Source organism: Rhinichthys klamathensis, unplaced genomic scaffold (assembly GCF_029890125.1).
Source record: "Rhinichthys klamathensis goyatoka isolate OS25496 unplaced genomic scaffold, OSU_Roscu_1.1 h1tg000109l_1, whole genome shotgun sequence".
Lineage (NCBI taxonomy): Eukaryota > Metazoa > Chordata > Actinopteri > Cypriniformes > Leuciscidae > Rhinichthys > Rhinichthys klamathensis.
The window spans coordinates 4,139,466-4,161,850 of record NW_026606647.1 but is presented as its reverse complement, the minus strand read 5'-3'; the positions used below and the strand labels follow the sequence as shown (position 1 = coordinate 4,161,850).

Genomic DNA, 22,385 nt, shown 5'->3' with positions numbered 1-22,385 from the left:
TTGCATGTAATATGTAGGTCCAGAATAAAGCCTGCTTTTCTGTGGCTATTATAGTAAAGGTCAAAGGCTGACATGTGACGCATTACTTGTGCACAGCCCTGATCTCTAAATGGCATGCTTATTATGATGGACTTCCACCACCGCATGTGATGTAGCAGTATAACACTGGCTCACGTCCTGCCGTATTATCAGTCTCGCTTTAGTGACTCGTACATTTTGTTCCTGACATGGTGAATGTTTTTTAGTCCAAGGGGCTTCTGGGAAACAGTACATCAGCTAATTAGTAGTAAAATGTCTGGCAATAATTCTTCACACAATCATAGTTAATGTCCTTTTTAATTTCACCGCCATTCTTGGTAGATTTTTCAGATTGATATCACAATAACATTAAACATTAAAATAAACAGTGGTACAGTTTGACACTTTTTTGCTATGATATTTACTGTTGAACGTTCATATGAAAACGAAAATCCTGGCGTGATTCCAAACCTATATATATTTTATAAAAATATGTATTTTTTCTTTATTCTATGAGAAATATACAGAAATATATATTTTTGAAAAAAAAAAATGTTTTTTTGAAAAATATTTACATTAAAATTCCCACCGAAACCCACTGACTATTTATGGACAAAAATATCTTTTACATTTTCTATTCATCAAAAAATCTAAAAAAAGTATCACGCTTTCCACAAAGATATTAAGCAGCACAACTTTTTTCAACATTGATAGGAAAGGAAAGGAAACTGCCACATTTATGTTCTGTTCTGTTGTAGTTGCGATTCCCATCGTTGATTTAGACTGAGGTAATAAGATCAGTGTCAAACACATCACAGAAGCCTTTAATGAAGACGATCCAGTAACTGGCTTAGGCCTATTATTCTTACCCCCTGACAACCCGTAGTCCATTGTGGCGTTGCAGAATTCCTGTGGTGTCAGTATATCGATGTGCAGAGCGTTTATGAGTCTGTTTGTGAGGTGGCTGGACTATGTTTCTAATTGAATGCCGCTGTTTGGTCTCTCTCCCGCTGACTGAGGTTTTGTGTGAGTGGAATACCAGATTCAGGACCACTGTGGTCGGCTGATGAGAATGTGTTTGTGGTCATGGGAAGGCAAGATAGATAGAGGCATAACATATGATTGATGCATTGCATTAACTACCGGTCGGATGTTTTCCAGGATTCCATTATCTTAAATCCTTTACGTGCTACAACAGGAAATAAAATTGCAGTTGTGTTCAAAGTGTTCTCGGTTCTTTTCCAGTGATCTTGGCTTGATGTACTGTTTTGTCCCTCAGGTTGGATCGCTATCTTGGGGGCTCTGTGGTTACTGGTGCTGGCTGACATTCAAGACTTCGAGATCATACTTCACAGAGTGGAATGGGCCACCCTGTTGTTCTTTGCTGCTCTTTTTGTGCTTATGGAGGTATGATAATGCTCACAAACTGCACACAGACATGCTTAAAAACACAAACACCCACATATCCCAATGTTCTGTCACGTATTACGTCACAGTGATGTCTAGTCATTGTTTACAAAGCTGAAAAGACCAGTTTAGTTGGATGCTTGTTATGTTCATATCAAACGTGCGTTGAGTTTTAAATGCAACCTTAATCAATCAATCAATCGATTTAATTGCAACCAAAACTTTTTTATTAAATACATTTCTTTTTCTAAATTTGATTTAGTTTTTTTTACAAACCTGAGCATAAGCCTAAGAGGAAAAAAGGTGCAAAGTTATAAAAGACTAAATATTTCAAGTGCATTGTCATGAAATAGACAAAATAAAGAAATATATTATATATAGTGTATATAATAGTGTGTTGTTATGTTTATTTTTATGCATCACATTCTTAACTAAAGAGAGAAAAAGAGGGTGACTTAGAGATTGGAAGTCTAAGTAAGGGAAAAGTTAGCATGTCAGCAGCGTAAATGCTGGGTTTGCTGTTTGTGTTGGTTTAATCCTTTGTTTTGTAAGGAAGAGAGTATTCACACAGGGAGGACCACCCCTTGGGCCCAGTGGGGAGCTTAATGCTTCTCTAAGATGAACTGTTTGCCCTCTAAAGCAGTCAACATTCACAATCACTTATACTAGTGTCCACCGCAAGCAGCTAGACAAAAAATAGATGAATTTTGACATTACACTTCCATTGTTTAAAGGATGGAAAATCAGGACTGTCAGATTAAATGTCTGTTGTTTTGGTTTTTTGGTCTATGGCTTGATTTTCTCTTTGGTGTGTTTTAAGGCCTTAGCCCAGCTGCAGCTCATCGACTACATTGGGGAGCAGACAGCAGTGTTGATAAAAGTGAGTATTTGCTCCAGAAATATTTTATACAGTCTTTGGGGGGGATTTCACTAAGAATTTATATTTTCTGTGTTTCTTTGGTGCTCAACTCACTAAATGAGTTATGCAAATCAGCACAAAACCTATCCAAAAAAATCATGTTATATCTTGGGTGATACGATCACAAGCGGGGAGGTGAAACATGTTTACATGTTGGAAGTAACATGTCTCCTGTGACCACTTGCGATCGGATTTTGAGCAAAATTCTGTTTCTGCCTCAGAGTAAACGCAGAATATGAAAATAAAAAAATAAATAAAGTCATTGTGTGTATCACATTGCAACTGAAAAATATAAAGTCACATGTATGAGAAACAAAGCTGCACTTGCGAGATACTGTAAAGCCACATGCTGAGAAATAAGTCACTTTGTGAGATTTAAAATCACTTTTTAATATCAGCAAAGAAATCTCCACCAATCAGAGAATCACAACAAGCAAATCGCAACAAAGGTATCTGCCCACTACCATGAAGCACCGCAAATGACATAATAGATTCTTAAACTACTTAAGTATTTGTTCATATATTTGTACATATTTGTGTATTCATGTACATATTTTGCAAGGAACATAAAATACCAACATCTTTGAATAAATAGTTTTATACTTCTCTGTTGTTTTAAATAAATAGTTTTTTTAATTCTCCATTGTTTTTAGTTCGATTTTCATTTGCGATGCTTCAAGGATTTGTTTTTCTTTCCCTCATTGAAGATGTTAAGTACACAGTCTTGTACCTTTGTTTCTTGTCTGATTTTCAAATACATGTTTGCTTCAAATTAAAGTTTATAATGATGTGATGAATAGAAAGGAATAAATAGGAAAAATCCAAGGCCCCTGAAAAAGTACAGCATAATTCTAAGAGCACGTGTTTCCACACATATAAACACTGTAAACCGGTCAAATGAACCTCATTAAATAATGTGGCTGGCTGAAATTATTGTTATCTTTTTGATCCAGTAGTGGGGCTGTGTTAAGTCATAAATAGAGAGATTTCCACAGGCCTGGAAGTGTCCAGCTTTGCCTGGCTGGCGATCACACTCTGATAGACCCGTCAGCTTGTGTTTGGTGTGTGGGCCTTTTACAATCACCGTAATTATTCGTGACAGGTGCTGCTGTGGAGCTCTCATGCATTCAATCCAATCATCAGCACCAGAACCCCTAAAATCTGACCATGTACAGTAGATAAACAACCATAGAGAAGAATAGTGGGGAAACGACTGAAACAAATCCGTGTTTTAATAAAAAGCATTCATACATGCATATAAAAAGCCACGGTGTTTTTTCACATATAATATCAGGATGAAAAACAGGCATATGGTTAGAAAGTGTGTTTATTTTTGCTTGTGTACATGTGTGGTGTTGTGTTTTGGTTTATGAAAGCAACAGACCGTGAAATAATGAATTCAATGTGACTGTGTCATGAACACATTGTCTGCAAGCCTCCCACCTTTGTGTTGGCATCTATAGGCCTTGTGACTGACAGAGAGACAGGGCTTGTGTATGTGTGTGTTTGGTTGTGACATATTTTATTGTTATCTTCTCTCCCAGGCAGTGCCAGAGGATGAGCGGTTGGCCATCGCCATCATTTTGGTCATGTGGGTCTCAGCGCTGGCCTCCTCTCTTATAGACAACATTCCCTTCACTGCCACTATGGTAAGAAACACAAGCACGAACCACACGCACTCTGTCAATCATTTGCACATAAACACAAAGATAAGACAAAACTAGCTCTAAAATCACACTATCTTCTCCATTTTATATATATATATATACATTTTTTTTTTAAGGTTGCATCGGCACATTCAATTCAACTCCTGCAAACAAAGTAAAATGTGCAACATTCCAGTACTTTCTTAACAATATTTGGCCAATGTAGAAGACAGGAGCTGTTGTACGTTTATAAATTAATTAGAAATATGTTTTTTTCAAATAGTTTTAGAGCATGTCACGCTGCAGGACACTGCTGTCACTGCTTGACATCTCATGTCAACTGCCCATGTTCTGTTGACAAATAGGTGAAAATAGAGCATTTTATCCTCTACACGTGTGAGGAACAGTATAGTGAGTGATGATGTGCTATCAGAGCAGTGCATGAATCATATGTATCATGAAGGAACACGTACTGTGAGCTGATATGATGAACATGCCACCAAACAGACAGAGCTGTGCTGCCAATCGCTCACTGCCAAATGAGCAGAAGGGAAGAATGCAGGGCAGATGAAGAGACAAGTCACTCCAGAAATCACTTAGCATTTCAAAAGCCTTTTCATTTCCTCCTTCTCCAGCATTTTCCACACGTTTCATTTGATCTGTCTATTTTGCCCTCTTTTCTTACTTGTATTCTCTCTTTCTCTCGTCTCTCATGTGTAGTAGGGATGTGCAAAACTACATATTTTTAAAACTAGTTGTTAGGTTGCCTGAAAGACTAGTTGATTACTTTAATTAGCCAGTTAATCTGACCCTGATTATATATGTTTCTTAGGGAGCGTTTACATAAAGGTCTTACTGTTCGACTAGTTGGTTGTTGGACTAGTTGACCACTGGTTGACCAGCAGCTCTCTTATTTTGTCTCATTCTCTTTCTCACTGTCTGTCTCTTTCTCTCGCTTTGTCAAAAAAGAAGAGATAAAGAGGCTGAAATGGACTTGGAGCTCAGCATACACCTGTGGTGGTAATGGATTGCATTGATTTTGCAGGACTCGTCACTGTATAAATGCAGAAAAAACAAAACGTCTCAGCAGTGCCCTCTAACAATCTGAATCTAAAAAGGCCATGCAGTTAGACACATGCTTCACTTCTGTTGAGCACAGAATGTGCCTGTTTCGAACTCCACCAACAACAAAAATCAGCATGCATTCAGTTATTTTGAACTGCCCTCTTGAAAAGTGGTATGGATGCTGGTATGCTCAATCAGACCTCATAACTAGCTTAACCAAAAAGTCTGATTACTGTTAAATCTCATTACTCATCACTTTAAAAGGGTAGTTCACCCAAAAATGAAAATGATGTCATTAATTACTCTCCCTCATGTCGTTTCAAACCTGTAAGACCTTCATTCATCTTCGGAACACAAATTAAGATATTTTTGATGAAATCCAAGAGCTTTCTGTCCCACCCAGCAGCAACGTCATATGGTCTTACGGGTTTGGAACGACACGAGTAATTAATGACAGAAAATTAATTCTTGGGTGAACTAACCCTTTAAGTCTCATTTGATCAACCAGCTTCATTAGAAAGACTATGTTTTGCTGAAAACCAGCACTAACTAGAATATAGCGGCATGGAATTGCATGCTGGTCTAAACAGCAAATTTCTGTGCATTTATGTGGTCAGAATTTTAAATTGTATTATATTGACTCTATATCACACCATGCATAAAGCAATTTTAAATTGGCCTTCATGTGCTCGTCATGTCTAGGTCCACGTATAAGACACAATGTGTTAAGTTTAAGTATTCTATACATTTTAAACATGACACAATCACTGATATATCCACATCTGACTGATGACAATTAATTATATATACAAATAATATATCTTTGGTCATTATGCAAAACAATTTAAACCACTTTTGTTTTGTAAATTTTACCACTGTCCCTTGCCACTAATCTTCTCCAAGTCTCTTGTATCGCTCCAGTCTCTTTTTTCTCAAGTTATAAAATAATTTCATATTTCATTATTGATACACTACAGTTAAAAAGGTTTGGGTCAGTAAGATGCATTTATTTGATCGAAAACACAGTAAAACTGTAATATTGTGAAAATTCTATTTTCAAATATTTTCAAATGTAATTTATTCCTGTGATGGCAATGCTGAATTTTCTTCAGTGTCACATGTCTTCAGAAATGAATTTTGATGTTGATTTGGGTCTCAGGAAACATTTCATATTGTTATTAATGTTAAAAACAGTTGTGCTGCTTAAGATTTTTGTAGAAACCATAATACATTTTTCAGGATTCTTTGATGGATAGAAAGTTCAAACAGCATTTATTTGAAACACATTTTTTTTTTGTAACAGTGTAAAAGTCTTTACTGTCACTTTTGATAAATTAAATGCTTCCTTGCTGAATAAAAGTATTAATTTCTTTTAAAACAATTGACAACAAATTATTGAATGGTTGTGTATATATATCAATATTAATATGTTTCCCATTTATTTGCTTATAGAGTCAGTTATTGCAAAAAAAAAAAAAAAAACTCTTCTAGGTGATACAATGCCCCTATCCTTATGGTTGTGATTGCTCTGTTGGGGGTTACTTTTTGATTTCAACCTGTCTGGCTCTACATTATCCCTTAGATATAAAACTTATCTATTCACATGTGTAAAAAAGAAGAAATGTCCGCATAAAACTTGTTCGGTAGCTGTTCCTGTCTAGACAACTTAATGAAAGTTTAATCCACATTAATTATCAAACAGCTGTTTTATGTATAATAAATAGGCTAATATGAGTTATGATTACAGAGATCATGTTTGAAATCTGCGAAAATGTTTCTATGCCACCTGTGTCAAGTTAGGATTTTCCACACAGATTAAAATTTGCTATTTGCGCTCCACTGCAAACATAAAACTGCTATTTTCTTGTCAGCACAAGTGTATGGTTGCTTTGGCTCCTGGTGCCCTCTCATCCACGGTGGCGATGCCACGGCTGAATGAACCGGATGGCAAATGTAGTAGAAAATGTAATCACAGTTGTGCTGTGTAATTTATTCAAGTCGATTGCAGCTGAAGCCGCTGTTAGCTGGGAGGCCAGCGTGTCGCAGACAAGTGGCTACACACTGAAATCTTCGAGGCAGAAGTCATTTTCTGCAAATATGCAATCTTTAAATTAAGAATGCTTATGAGAAATGGATGCATGCGTGCTTCTTGTTGTCACCACAGGGATGCATTCTCTGCTTCTCACCGTTATATGTTCATGATAATACTGATATCTATAGCCATTGTGGAGCCATAAGTGTTTTTATCTTGTTTATATCTGTGTAGATTTCATGCCTGGGCCAGTTCAGTGAAGCTTGGTTCATACATGCTGTTTCATGAGGTTTTCATTTGCTGTTTTTTTTAACTGTGTGTCTGTGCAGAAAGAGAGGAAAAAGGGGGAACAAATCTAATGTCATCCACTATTGATTTTCTTGTTGACTTGTGCAGTAGAATATGACTCAATCTGCTAATAGGTTGAACGGCTGTCAAAATTGTTGAATATAACACTCTTCGTGATCCTGACATTTACAATGCTTAGTTTTTGACAGATGACTGTTTGTAATAGGCATTGCATAATTGTTGAGATGAGAATTATGAGCAGGTTATTCGTGCCTTCTGTCCATCCATCTATCATCTCATTTTGTCCCCCCCCCCCCATAGATTCCTGTGCTTATAGACCTCAGTCAAGATGCTGATGTCAACCTGCCAGTCAAACCTCTCATTTTTGCGTTGGCTATGGGAGCTTGCCTTGGAGGTCAGTTAACATTTTTTCCCCTGTATTATATATATTATATAACTGCATTTTAAAACAAACATACTATTACAGCAACCTTGATTTAAGAGGTTTGATGACCTGAAATGTCCACTGCCTTTAGAAGACATCCTTCGTAGAATTTCATTTGAATTGCAAGCCACCTATTACAGCCAAGAATTACTTCGCCCTAACTTTTTCTGTGATATATACCTTATTTTATGCTAGTAATTAATATTTTCAAATCAGAAAACAGGTCTTATTTTATTACATCGTGTCATCCCTAATAAGCTGTAGTTTTTCAATGCCACTTGCTTTCAAAGCACAAGAGAGCTTAATAGATTGTTCTACATTTACAAATGTCGTATGCTTACAAGGCCATCTGAAAATGCCTCATTGCCTGTTTGGCTCTAAGGACACGGAGAGAGATGTGGCAGACCTACAGTCTAATCACAGGAGATGTGTTAGCTCTAGTATCGATCCATGGAATGCAAGGCAGGCTTCTGGTTTTGTTGTCACATGGACACCTTTTAAAATGTGAACATTTCATATCAAGGCCATTCTTCTACAAGGCCAAAAAACACACTTTAAGAAATATGTCCTTTAGGAAATCACAAATTGATGGCTGTAAACTGCCTTTAGAAACTTCAACCCCTATAAGACATTTAGGAATTAAACTGAAAATGTGTTGGCAATACTTTTGTGAAGGAATCAAGAGCCTTCATATTAACCTACATTTTTTGTTGTCTTTTTTATTGTCTTACATTATGTTGTAATTTGTTTAAAATATACATTTATCATTTATCAATTATGATTGTTTCAAACTCTACTTAGATGATCAAAATATATATATTTTTATATAATAGACTTTCTTCACTTACAATCCAAGACAAAATAGAAAAGGCATTTGAATGATAAGGGAATGTAAATTACCTGACCAGAGTCTAAAACAGAAGCTTCCCATATGCTAAAGGCACATCACACTGGCAGTTTCATCCCAGTTTTGCCAGTCTTATGAGATTGAGGTGTGGGATTAGATGTCTGAATCTCCCCCGTACTAAAACTGATGAAGGCACTTGTATCAGAGGCAGGACAATAAATTGAAGAACACGTCTAGACACTCCAGAGTAAACATTTTTAGACATGCTATTGATGAATTGACGACCTCTGTCCTTCATCAGAAAACTATTATGCCTGTGATTTGAGTTGGGACAGAAGTCCCTCTTTGTGCCATGCATTACCAAAGGAGGTACTACAAAAAGAAACCCTTGCTTAATCTCCTCTGCAATTTAGCACTGAAGGTCATTTTATGGCTGATACTCTAACAGGAGTGATTGCACAGTGGAGAACTTTAAATTGCAATCAGCATAACAAAATCTGCTGTGCACATTGGCACCAAATCAATTCTAATATTCATTTATAAAGATCCATGTTTGTGCAGTGCTGTGTTTGTAGAGGACATGTAGTGCTATTTAAACATTTACAAATCCTCAGGATGTCTATGTTTATTCAGGCTATCAGAGTTATCCAAGATAGTCATTCTTTTTTCTTCTTCTCTTTCTATGAAAGGAAATGGGACACTGATTGGAGCATCTGCTAATGTAGTGTGTGCTGGGATTGCTGAACAGCACGGCTATGGATTTTCCTTCATGGAGTTCTTCAGGTATTTATATTGAGCACAAATGTATTCACCCACAGGTTTTATTAAAAATAGAGAGTCTTTTGTGCCCAACTGTGGTAGGAAATTGATCTCAAATTCTGCACACATTTTCTGCAGTTTTTAGTGTCTTTTAAAGAGACAAGTCATATTCGTTCTGTATAGTCAATTTCACACGACTCTAAGATTGGTTGCTTGACATTTTGGTCAGGCGGTCTGTTTCTGTTTAAGTGGGCAGTTCTTCAATGAGAACCCAACTCTTACAGGAATAAAAATGTTTTCCTCTTTGTCAAAACTAGCATTGCTAACAGATTGCTAAACTTACCCAAGCATGCTCTAGTAAGAGTCAATCCCCTAGCTTTATGTCCAGATGTTTATAGCCTTTGCATGTACTCTCACTCTTCAGGGAAAGCTGTTGGCCAGTGGTAGCTTACAGTAAGTTACACTTAGGAGGTCTGTTTCAGGGCAAACTCTGACACACTGTTCACAAGCAGCTGCTTCTGGTTATGTTCTCCCTTCTAGTCTTCACATTATAAAATACACCATTTAAAAGTGGAGCAATATCAAAATCACAAAGAGAACAACAACCGTCAGTTACAATCAAAATGGCACCCAACACAAGCTCCTCATTTATGTAAATGTTATGTAATGTAAATGCTTTAGTCTGACTGAAATCATACTTTCGGACTAACAGGACTGAGATAATGCAATTTGTAGTCCAGCTTTGTCCAGCATGTATACATTTTTATCACATTATAGTTGGTCGTGCTATTATGCGCTTGCTCTGATTAGCTGTTGTGCCTTGTATACTTGGACAGAGAGATGAAGACTGCAGCTCGTATATGCAAAAATCTGATCTAATTATATGTAAGTGTATTTATTGGTTACTCTACTTTGTTTACTTATTGTCACTACCAGTGTTGACTAAGTATGCAACTAGAGTTAAAAAAGAGAAGCACAACATACAAACTTTCTTGTAAGTCCTCTGTATTAATATAATTTGTTGTTGTGAACACATTTGTCTTTACATGTTTCGTGTAAAATCAATGTAAATGGAGCATGTTCGGCATGTTCCAAAAATATCCTTAAGTGTGCCTATCTTTTTAAGAAGTGACAGATCTAGTTTTAGAGAGACTCTTAAGACAGCTTGATTTCAAGCACTCTCTAGCGTATCAACAAATACATCTGAATGTGGAAAAGGAGCTGCTCGCTGATTACCTCTTGGTGAGAGGCTTGCGAAGATATTCACCGTCTCTTTTGATTCGGTTCTCCCTGCTTGTTACCACCTGCTCGATGGAAGTGCTTTCCATGCTCATGCAGATGCACACAGATATCTGGCTTTCTCCCAGTTGGTGGGGTGTTGATGGTCAATGGTGAAAAAGAGGAACTTGAATGCACATCTGATTGGACTGTGAAATGATCCCGGTGGGAGACAGTGGTGTCTTTCAATCGCAGTATATAGAATCTGAAAAGGAAGTTTAGACATGCCTAGCACAGAGCCAGACATGAAGGCACTTTACACTTTCACGGATACCTTTGGGACTTTGTGTCTTTGCATTTACTTACATGCTACTAACAGTTTGCTTTGAAATGTGCTCAACCCACTATACTTTATATTGAGGCTTATTCTCCATTAATTTCTAATTAATTTTTATTATTTTATTTTATGTAATGTCATTTGCCAATAATGTCATTGAAATATCTTTTAAAAATGTATTTTATTTTGTTGTTTAAATGTCTTTTAAATTATCATGTGGTGGCTTTTCTTAGCAAATATTGAGTTATGCAATTAAGTTGAGTTGCGATTAATTCTGTTAATTAATTGGCATATTATATTTTTAATTAGATTATTATGTCATTAAAATATTATAACGTTAATAAGTTGTATATATTGTTTACATATTTGATGGTAACACTTTACAATAAGGTTAAATTTGTGTGTATGTGTATAATAGATATATAAATAAATAAAATATATACATACAAATATTAAAATGTGTATTATATATTAAAACACACGTACTGTATATATACATAATGCATTATGTAAAACACATAATATTATATATAAATATAATTAACATTTTAACATAACATTAACAATCCATCTTCATTTTCAAGCAGTCTATTTTGTTGTTCTTTTGCTTGTCTGTACTTTTAAACCCTGAAACAGGAGAAATCAATGGCATTAGACATATCCCAAGGCATCACAGCTCAACACAGGGAAGGAATGGGAGCTCAGTCTAAACTGCACATCAGACAGGGAGAAAAGGTAGATCAATTCAAGCTAATCTTGGGAGTGAATCCAATCCGTCCTAGTGTTAGCAAGAACCCCAGATTTCTGCCTCGCTCTACACTTTTTGAACAGCTGCCACTTGCTTCCGATTCTGCTTCAGTAATGAAGCACCTCCGCTACGCCAAAGTCCTGTTCGCTGCTTTCACTCATGAGATTCTCTCCTTCCTTGTTCTAGGGCCCATAGCACTGTCCAGAGGCAGGTAGAGCAGCTGGGTGACTCCAGGTTGAGCCAAATGGGGATGGGCTGGTGGCAGCGGGGTGGGTGAGGGAGGAGGGAATCGCCTTTGGGATCTTATTTTTTTGGCAGTGCTAGGAAAACAAACAGGGCGGCAGCAGATGTTTGAGTAATTGCTCATTCATCAATAACCTCCCTCCTGCCTGATTCTCACAGAGAATCCAAGTCATGCTTATCAGCTGCTGCATATCATCTGAACCGCTTTTATACCACTTTAGGTAAAGTCCCAGAAGTAGATAAATTGCGATGCAATCCTGGAATTTTCGCTTGTTGCATTTTGGGGCTTCATTTGAATGCCCTGTAATGGTTAGAACTTTGTGATGAATGGGTAAGTCCTCAGCTCAACCGGTAATTGGCTGATTGGTCGGTTGCTATGGGGATGAAGAGGGGACTGAGACTTTCTCTGGCACTCTGGTTAGAAACTAGTGATAGAACACCACTGATCACAAAGCAGCCGGTGTTCCTCTACAATGTTCCTCTCCTGATTTGTAAATCAATATTTACACCATAGCTTAAGCTTCAATCTTTTTAGCTAATGTACTACCAAATTATTTTTTTTTGTCCCGCCTGTTTACATTCTCATTAGACATGACTGGTATCCGATATCTGTGTTTACATTAATCCCCATCCAAAATGATTTTGTTGGTGATCGATCGCTTTACTATGTGACATGGTTGACCCTAGGGTTTTGAGTGGCCGTGCTATTAAAATTATTTATATAATTCACGTCGGGTGGTACCATGATTATTTGCCAGCACGGATAAGTTAAAAGCGGACATGGATGTTTGCAGTGTAAAATCTGATTGAGCGGATATAGACCAGCAGATCTACGGTTCATTAGATCTAGAACTCTGAAGTAAAATTGTGCGGTAAGAAGATTATATTTGGATGAATTCGAATTAATTAGCGAGAGAGAGATTGTGAGTGTGAATTACCTGTGTCTGTACAGCATCTCTGTGTAATAGTGAAGCTATGACAAAAACAGCGAAGAAAAATTTAATGTAGCTTTCAGTAGCGACACTGTTTTATTTATAACATTCACAGGGTTTCTATACTCCTGAATGTTTCGGTGTGTGTGCAATTTCTACTGCATACATACATGTAGATCAGTGCGTTTTTAAACAGCGTCTTCAATTTAAAATAATACATTTTTTAAAAATGCTAGTAGGTTAGACATCTCACTGACTACATTGCAAAAAGTGATCAGTTGACTTAACTTAATAATTTTAAGGCAACCGGGTTCCTCCCTTTTGTGTATTTGAAAAAAATAAGTTGTGTTCATTTTAAGGCACCTGGTTTCCTCGCTTTTTTAAAGTTTTAAGTCAACTGATCACTTTTTACAGTGTATATAGAATATTTACAATTTACCCATGTCATTACAATAGTCAAGTCAAGTCACATTTATTTATATAGCGCTTTTTACAATAGATTGTTTCAAAGCAGCTTTACAGAGATAACAGGAAAACAATGCAAAAAAAGTTTGTTTTCAGAAGAAAATAGCGTCACAGTCCAGCTTAAGTAAATTCAGTGATGTTTTATTTTTGTTTAAAAAAAGTTATTAATTTAGTTCGTTTATATATGTATATAGCCACTCTGGAGTAAACCGTGATGTCATTATCCAGCTCAGTTCAGTTCTTGTATAATAGTGTCAATGCAGGCAGATCAATATTATTGTTGAATATTAAGTTTAATGTGACATTTAATGTCATTTATAAATTAATAATATTTAATACTTTTCTATGAAAGTGTAAAAGTGTCAACACTGCATTCCATGTTGTTCTCTGACAATGAAATTAATTTAATCTAAACTTTCCACTTGCTCCAAAAGTCTTGGTCTGATCTCTGTATTTGTAAGTGACAGAAAGTCTTTCATGGTGTTCAGATGAGTCTCGATTTTATTAAACCTCACATCACTCTCTTTTCCTGTCAATCTCCTGCCCTTTTTCCACTCACCCTAGCCTATCCCAATAGTGGTGATATTGGCTTGTGATGACTCGCTTGGCTTTGCAGCGTTGTCCCTCTGACCTCCATATATACTTTTTCTCAGAAAACCCTCATTGACCATGTTTGGGATGAGGAGGGTAGTCAGGATGGCCAAGGCTTTGAGGACCTGCTCTTAAATGGAGCATGTTTATCACACCAGGGCAAGTTGCCTATATTGAGCACTTTTTTTCTCTTTCCAACATCCATCTTCTGGTGGCATTTTCCATCTCTGGCCAAGCCCTCTGAGTCAACTGCAGCATTAATGCAGTGACATACGGAGACATATTCTGACCAGCTATAAAACTTTAATGATGCAGAGCTTGTAATTCCATGTTATATGCAGTTATCCCACATTATTGATAGGCTTTAAGTATGCCTCCTGACACCTTAACACACAAGTGTGACCTGAGCAGCTCTCAAAAGAAGAAGCTGGTGGAATATATAAGCAAAATAGAAAAAGTAACCATAACATTTTGATTGCGTACATATTTTGTATATTTGCTTGCCTTTTAGGTCAGCAAGAGACATACATGAGAATGAGTAGTTAGAGACTCTACTGCATTTCTTTTTGCTTTACACTGATGAAAAGACATTAGTGAAAATTGTAAGAAGCTGCTCTCATGTAGAGACCAATCTAACATAGTTAAATTGACTAGCACACTAGTAACTATATATTTTGTAGAAATTGTAATATTATTGCATTTCATACCTCAAAACCTTGAGAGCCTAGTATCTGCGCGTGTGCATAAATTGTATTAAATTATATAATTTTATACTATATTATTTTGGTGGTGCTAGTGCTGTAAAATTAAACACTTTAGCTTTAATATTTTGTTCTCTTACGAGAGTATCTCTCGTACTGCGTAATATCTTACGCTATGGGGAAAACCTCTTTTCCACGAGATATTGAAGCCAAAAATTATCCTTAATTTTGAATTAATGTAAAACGCTGTGCAGCAGCATGCAGACATAGGCAGGACGGCTCGCGCGCCTATTGGCTGCCCTGCTGCAACAGCAGCAGCCTATCGAGAGAGGCGCTGCGTGACACCATATCCAATGGGGGCATTTCGCGCCCATTTCGTCACGTCCCGCCAGAAAGGGCGTGGTCTCGCCCTATAAATATAGCTCGATAAGGCTGGTACACTGATTTTCATCTCTTCAGCGAAGCCTCTCGCATCGCTGGATCCGGAGTGAGAAGCCGCGCCGTCGACGCAAGCCTTTCAGCGGGACGAGCTTCTGGAGTCGCTGGCCTCGCCGCCTTCAACTGCCGTACCTGCTGCGCTTTCCGGCGTACTATATATCCTTTACTCTGCTCTGTGTGTATGTGTGTGTGTGTGTGCTCGCCCCGCGACTCACACTTCTATCATCTAAAAGAGCCGCGTCTTTGTAAAGACGCCATCCTCCTGTGGCTCGTGCCGAGCCACATTCAGCGACGGGGACCGCCATGTGATGTGTTTCCTGCCTGTGAGAGGATCATGCAGCTCTCGCGCTCGCCGACGGCGGCTGCCCTCACTGCCAACGATTGCCTACGGTGACTCTGAGGACTCGCCTGGCATCCTTCAGCGAGACTGCACTTCCACCCGCTGCAGTGCCGCGCCGTAACAAAGCGCCGTACTCAGCGGGTCCCCGAGCCTTCTCCAGCCCGTGAAAGCTCGCCGGTTCGCCTGCCAGCTTCACTTGAGTCGCTCACTGACGGATAACGGCCGCCGCGCGCCGCCGCTTCCGCCATTAATGACGACGAGATAGCTGCATCTGTAGAGGAGACCTGCTGCTCTATCCTGGCGTCGGACAGTGAGGACTGGCTGTTCGCGAGTCGTCAGGGAAACGGGCCAGCATCAAGACCGCTAAAACCGCGGCTAGCTTTCTTTACGTTATAAGAAATCTACCCCGCCCCCCATGGGCGTGCGTCACCGGCAAATGAGAAAAGAGTGTGTTTTAGTCCCCGCCGAGGCCGGACTAATCTCCATTTCTCAAACATTTCTCAGCTCCTAGTTTGAGCGGCTGAAAATGTCATTATTGCAGCAATGAGCCTGTTGTATAACACGCACACCTGCATACAAACGCCGACACACACAAAACTGTGATGACGCTCTCTTATCTGCTTGCGCTAATGTAGTTCTCCCTGTGGCTCAGGGGCGGAACCCGAAGCCTTCGCGCGAGAGACCCGTGTTTGATCCCGGCTCTCGCAGCAGATAAAAATTTAGTCTCGCCGCAGCCAGACTTCCACCGAAACTTTTCGCTCATTCAGTTCCAGAAAATGCGACTGTTCCAGTGTATTTTGCAGTAAACAAGCTGGTACCACGGCCCGCTTGCCTGCACATAAAGGCCGTTTCCACGGCGACCCAGAAAAATCATGTAATTATTGTATTTCTGTTTTTCCGGCCACAGCCCAGTGTTCATTTCTACACACAAACACAGCCCGCCACGGTACAGGGCTCGCACAAATGAAATCGACGCATGTCAATTGTGCATTAAATGTAGTGAATGTGCCCACAACCCAGTGCCCACAAACACTACCACGGTTTCTGTAAAACGAAACCAACACAAGTCTTCCTAGCCTCCTAGGAAATCGACGGTGTTTCAGTCTCGCCGCGGCCAGACCTCCACTGAAATTTTCGCTCGTTCAGTTCCAGAAAATGTGACTGTTCCAGTGTATTTTGCAGTAAGCAAGCCAGTACCATGCCCGCTTGCCTGCACACAAATGCTGTTCCCACGGCGACCCAGATAAATCACATAAACGGTGTATTTTCTGGTATTCCGGCCACAGCCGATGGTGTTATGAGTGTAATAAAAATGCCCACAACCCAGGGCTCATTTCTACACACAAACACAGCCCGCAAAAATGCAGGGCTCGCACAAACAAAATCGCCTCATGTCGATTGTGCACTAAATGTAGTGAATGTGCCCACGTCTCAGTGCCCACAAACACTACACACCACATGTCCCACGGGTTCTGTAAAAACGAAACCAACACGCATTCAGTCAGCTCAGGCCGACGGTGTTTTTCAGTGCAGTAAATGTGCCCGCTGTCCTGCGCCCACATTCACTCACAGACATGTTAAGCCCCACGGGGCTCGTCCTGCTCTCTCTCCCTCAGCAAACTGCTATAAGGGTTTTGAGCGCGGCCAGGCTGCCCGCCGCGATCGGCGCGCCCCCCGCCTCAGCACGCCGGAGCTCCCTTGCCGTCACTATGTCACGGCCAGAGCCCAGATCTCATTCTACCCCTAGCTATTCACGCGAAAGTGTGGGCACAGCTTCCTGGGGTATCAGAATGGGTGCTGAACACTATAAAAAGAGGCTATTCGCTACAGTTCGCTCGACGTCCCCGCCGTTATACGGCGCGCGTCGAGACGACGGTGAAAAACGAAGTATCTCATCTACTTCGAGCCGAGATAGCGAAACTACTGAGCAAAGGTGCTATAGAACCTTTATCTCAAGCTCAGAGCAAAGGGGGCCTACACAGCAGATATTTTCTGGTACCGAAAAAAGATGGAGGTCTCAGACCCATTTTAGATCTGCGACAGCTGAACAGAGCGCTTGTGAAGCACCAGTTCAGAATGCTTACAACCAGGAAAATCCTCACGCAAGTTTGCCAAGAGGACTGGTTTATGTCAATAGATCTGAAAGACGCCTATTTCCAGATACAAATAGCGTCCCATCACAGGTGATTCTTGAGATTCGCCTTTGAGGGCCAGGCATATCAATACACAGTCCTGCCGTTCGGCCTGTCCCTAGCACCCCGTACATTCACGAAGTGCATGGACGCGGTTCTCGCACCCCTGAGACTCCGGGGCATGCGAGTTTTGAACTACTTGGACGATTGGCTGATTCTAGCTCGATCTCACTCAGAGCTCATAGAACACAGGGACAAAGCGCTACGGTGCTTCTGTCCCCAGATAAAAGGTCACCACGTCCTGGTCCGGTCGGACAACATGTCAGTGGTGGCACACATAAATCGCCAGGGCGGCGTCAGGTCCCGAAACCTTTACAGGTTGACGGAACGCCTTCTGGTCTGGGCTCAGCACAACCTGCTCTCGCTGAGAGCAGCGCATGTGCCTGGTCACCTGAATGTGGGACCAGACAGACTGTCCAGAAACAATGTCCCAGCAGGGGAATGGTCGCTGCACCCGCAAGACGATCCAACTGCTGTGGAAAACGTTCGGCAGAGCGCAGGTTGACCTGTTCGCGTCCCACGAAAACGCTCACTGTCCGAAATATTTCTCCAAGAGCAAGGACGCGCTGGCCCACGTCTGGCCTCGCTGTCCCCTCTATGCTTTCCCCCCCGTCTCGCTCCTGCCTCAAGTGCTGGAACGAATCAGGGAAAACGGATGCCCAGTGCTGCTTGTGGCTCCGCTCTGGACAAACCAGACTTGGTTCCCAGTCCTGATGCGGCTGACCAGCACTGCCCCGTGGCCAATACCGTTGAGGAAAGACCTCCTCTCTCAGGCCAAGGGCTCGATTTGGCATCCTCGCCCGCAACTATGGTCCTACATGCATGGGCCATCAACGGGTACCCGCTAACCTCCTGGAGGGAGTGTTAAACAAGATCACGCAGGCGAGAGCCCCGTCTACTAGACGGCTCTACTCCTCGAAGTGGTCTGTGTTCTCTGCCTGGTGTCAAGCTCAGGGCTTTTCACCCGTAGACTGTGGGGTCACGGAAGTACTCTCCTTCCTTCAAGAGCTGCTGGATAAGGGCAGGACCCCATCCACGCTCAAAGTGTACGTGGCGGCCATAGCAACGTTTACAAAACCTGTGTCTGGCCAGTCACTGGGGAAAACGACCTAGTCGTGCAATTCCTTAAGGGAGCTCGGAGGCTGAACCCTCCCAGACCTCCTTCAGTCCCGGTGTGGGACCTTTCTACGGTTTTGGAAGCCAAGAAAGGTGCCCCGTTCGCCATTTGTCAGACATTAAGCATCTGTCTTTCAAAACGGTGTTTCTTTTGGCTCTCGCTTCAGTGAAGCGCATAGGGGACTTACAAGCGCTTTCAGTAAGCGCGTCATGTATGGAGTTTGGGCCTAATGACTCAAAAGTAATACTCAAACCAAGGCACGGGTACATGCCCAAATCCCTCAACACACCGTTCAGGGCCCAGGTTATTTCCCTTTGCGCTCTCTCGGTTCATGATGAGGAGGAGGATGCGAGTCTCCTTTGCCCTGTCAGGGCACTGAGAGCTTATGTGTCCCGCCGAGCAGTTCTTCGTTTTGTTTGGCGGACGCTCCAAGGGACTGGCCGCATCAAAACAGAGCCTATCCAGATGGATAGTCGACGCCATAGCACTGGCTTACACTTCTAAGGGCCTGCAGTGTCCTTTGGGTGTCAGAGCGCACTCCACGAGAGGCGTGGCCTCATCGTGGGCGTGGTATAGTGGGGTTACCTTGCAAGATATCTGTACGGCCGCGGGCTGGGCCTCGCCGTCTACATTTATAAGGTTTTATAACCTAGAGGTTCCCGCCTTACAAGCCAAGCTTCTGTCGGTATAGAATTCAGTGCTATCTGCCCCGCTGTACCGGCCCAGATGCTGAGTTTTGCTTGTGCATCGCTCACTGAGCGATAAAACAGCTCCATGGGTGTTGAATAACCCGTACTGTTACCCAGTTCAGGCTGAACACGTTCACCCTGTCTGTGTGAAACACTGTTAACATAACTAGCTCCTGTAGGATGCTATTTCATGGGGAATGATGCTTGCAGCCTCTCTTCCCCGACTCTCTGTGAGTCTATGGTGATTATGCACTATATCAGCCCCGGGCTACTGCCCTTGGGACTTTGGTGTCGGATCCCAGTACGCACGGCGTCTTGCATTGTGTTCCCCATAGCGTAAGATATTACGCAGTACGAGAGATACTCTCGTAAGAGAACGTACTCGGTTACTAACGTAACCTCGGTTCTCTCTAGAGAGGGAACGAGTACTGCGTATCTTGCCGTGCACACACAGCTCTGGTTCGCTTCGGCGATGAAAACCAGTGTACCAGCCTTATCGAGCTATATTTATAGGGCGAGACCACGCCCTTTCTGGCGGGACGTGACGAAATGGGCGCGAAATGCCCCCATTGGATGTGGTGTCACGCAGCGCCTCTCTCGATAGGCTGCTGCTGTTGCAGCAGGGCAGCCAATAGGCGCGCGAGCCGTCCTGCCTATGTCTGCATGCTGCTGCACAGCGTTTTACATTAATTAATTCAAAATTAAGGATACTTTTTGGCTTCAATATCTCGTGGAAAAGAGGTTTTCCCCATAGCGTAAGATATTACGCAGTACTCGTTCCCTCTCTAGAGAGAACCGAGGTTACGTTAGTAACCGAGTACGTTTTATTATGTTATTTTAATGATCATTTACATGCGCCCTTCCTAGTTTTCCTTACTTTTATTCTCTTGTGCTTAATCCATACACAGTACTCTGTAATGGTAGTTTCAATGAAAGGAAAACTTAGTTTCAGTAATGCATGTATTTTATACAAGATGGATACTTGCATCTTTATGTGTGTGAATGTGGTTTAGATTAAGATTGGTATAAATATAAATGTATGCATTTGCATACAAATGCATCAGCATTTTCCTTAATGCTGCTGAATTAATTAAACTGAGTCTATTGCAAAACACTTCCAGCAAAGAATCCATGAATACCATCGACTTTCTTCAGGGCAGATAAACAGTCGGTGTAACTAAAAACAACAGAGACAATACTGGCTGATTTAAGGGCCTCATTCTGTTGTTTCCATTAGACGAAGCCCCGCTTTCCTCTTCTGCAGATCTCCCACATCATGCGATGTAATTAGCATTCACATTTTCAACCGCTGTGTCTTGATACCCTTGTGCCACACACAAAACCATAACCTGTGCTTGGAGACTGCAGGGTGTGTAATCTGCATTCGCCACTGATTCAGTTACTTACCCTGTATGGTAAATCAAGAACAATGAATCCCATTCTGCATGGACCACTACAGACATCCTTTCCTCAAGATGTAATAGCTGTACAAAAGAGAAAATAATAGAGCAAATCTTTTTCACAGCTTCAGTCAGGCACCTTCTGCTACCTTCTGGCTTTAAGACAATATTGAATGTACTTTATAACAATAAAACGGTTTATTTCATTGTTGTATAGCATATTTGTTTAAGGAAAACTTTCTAGTCTAGTGCAGGGCAGGTTTTTACATAAAAAGAAAACAGAGAGCAGACACATTCAAACATGGATGTGACTTCTACTCTTTTGGTGCTTTGCTTAATTTATCAATTTTGCAAAGAGTTGCAAAAGTGCTGAGATAAAGTTGTTAAGCTGTATTGTCCTTCAAGAACAAGTTTTAAACAAAAGTGATAAAGATAAGCAGGAGATATTCAAGAAAAACAAAAAAAGTTGCCATAAAAAGGTTTCCTTGAAAGTTTTTCTTTAGTTTTCAATGCATTGAAGTGTTCTTTAAAACTACTGTAAATAGATTTTGATTTTACTGGAGGCACAAATGCAAAATCAAAGCATGGTTTATGCATGCAGAATTCCCTTAGAATCTGTAGAAAAATAAAATATGGAATACACATTATATGTATGTTAGCTCTGAGGCCATCTATATTAGCTAGTGTATGCTTAAACATTGGAAAAAAAAAATCAATTTTAGCAGATACGCATTTAAAATGTATAGTCTTTCTCTTCCAGGAATGTGAATCAAATATTGATGGCTCATGGTGTTCCACAGATTTTAGCCCAATCCAGTGCTCTCTATGAGACTGAGCCTCCTGTGACCAACCAGCATGTACTGTAGCAAATCTTCCTCTTTTTTAAAAACTCAGCTTATCAATTGATTTCATGGGAACCTTATGCACATCAATCGTAAAATTACAATTCAGAATAATTGATTTGTAGTCAGTTGTCTCTTTCTTTCTTTCTTTCTTTCTTTCTTTCTTTCTTTCTTTCTTTCTTTCTTTCTTTCTTTCTTTCTTTCTTTCTTTCACGATTTGATTTTCCTTTTTTTAGATAGTGTGCTTGATAAAGCTGTGGTAAATCTAGATGTATGGCACAAGCCAATGGGACATTGCATATGATCACAACTCAAGAGATAGTGTAAAAAGTGTTACAGAAAGACAAGGTTTCACTTGTTCTTCATACTTCATACCAAAAGATTGCATTATAGACCTTATTCAGAGCAGCGCTATGACAGGTATGAAAGCGAGGCTGTGAGAGAAAGACCGTGTTTTCAATGGTATCTGCTGTTAAAAGCTGTAAAAAAGCTCCAAGATCACTTACAATATTCCATAGCTTATATTGTTGGACGTTTTTGTCTGCTGAAATTTCTAGTACAACCCATTGAAGAGATGCATGTCTATCCCTCGCAGCCTCGCATTTAAAAAAATTAATAAGGTCAGGCTATTTAGTCGGACTGTTGCTGTATGACTGCTTTGATTTTATTGAAAGATTCAATTTCACTAAGATTGTACTGAGATTAT

The 22,385-nt window shown here is 40.5% G+C and overlaps 1 protein-coding gene across 1 annotated transcript in view; it reads left to right on the top strand.

The window, feature by feature from the left end:
- The window catches only part of oca2 (oculocutaneous albinism II), a 132,458-nt gene that overhangs the window by 96,774 nt on the left and 13,299 nt on the right, over positions 1 to 22,385 (top strand). Inside the window, exons 20-24 of the mRNA XM_056253957.1 lie at positions 1,298 to 1,425; positions 2,246 to 2,305; positions 3,889 to 3,993; positions 7,697 to 7,790; positions 9,357 to 9,450. Of these exons, the coding sequence (XP_056109932.1) occupies positions 1,298 to 1,425; positions 2,246 to 2,305; positions 3,889 to 3,993; positions 7,697 to 7,790; positions 9,357 to 9,450 (481 nt within the window). The remainder of the gene's footprint in view (positions 1 to 1,297; positions 1,426 to 2,245; positions 2,306 to 3,888; positions 3,994 to 7,696; positions 7,791 to 9,356; positions 9,451 to 22,385) is intronic.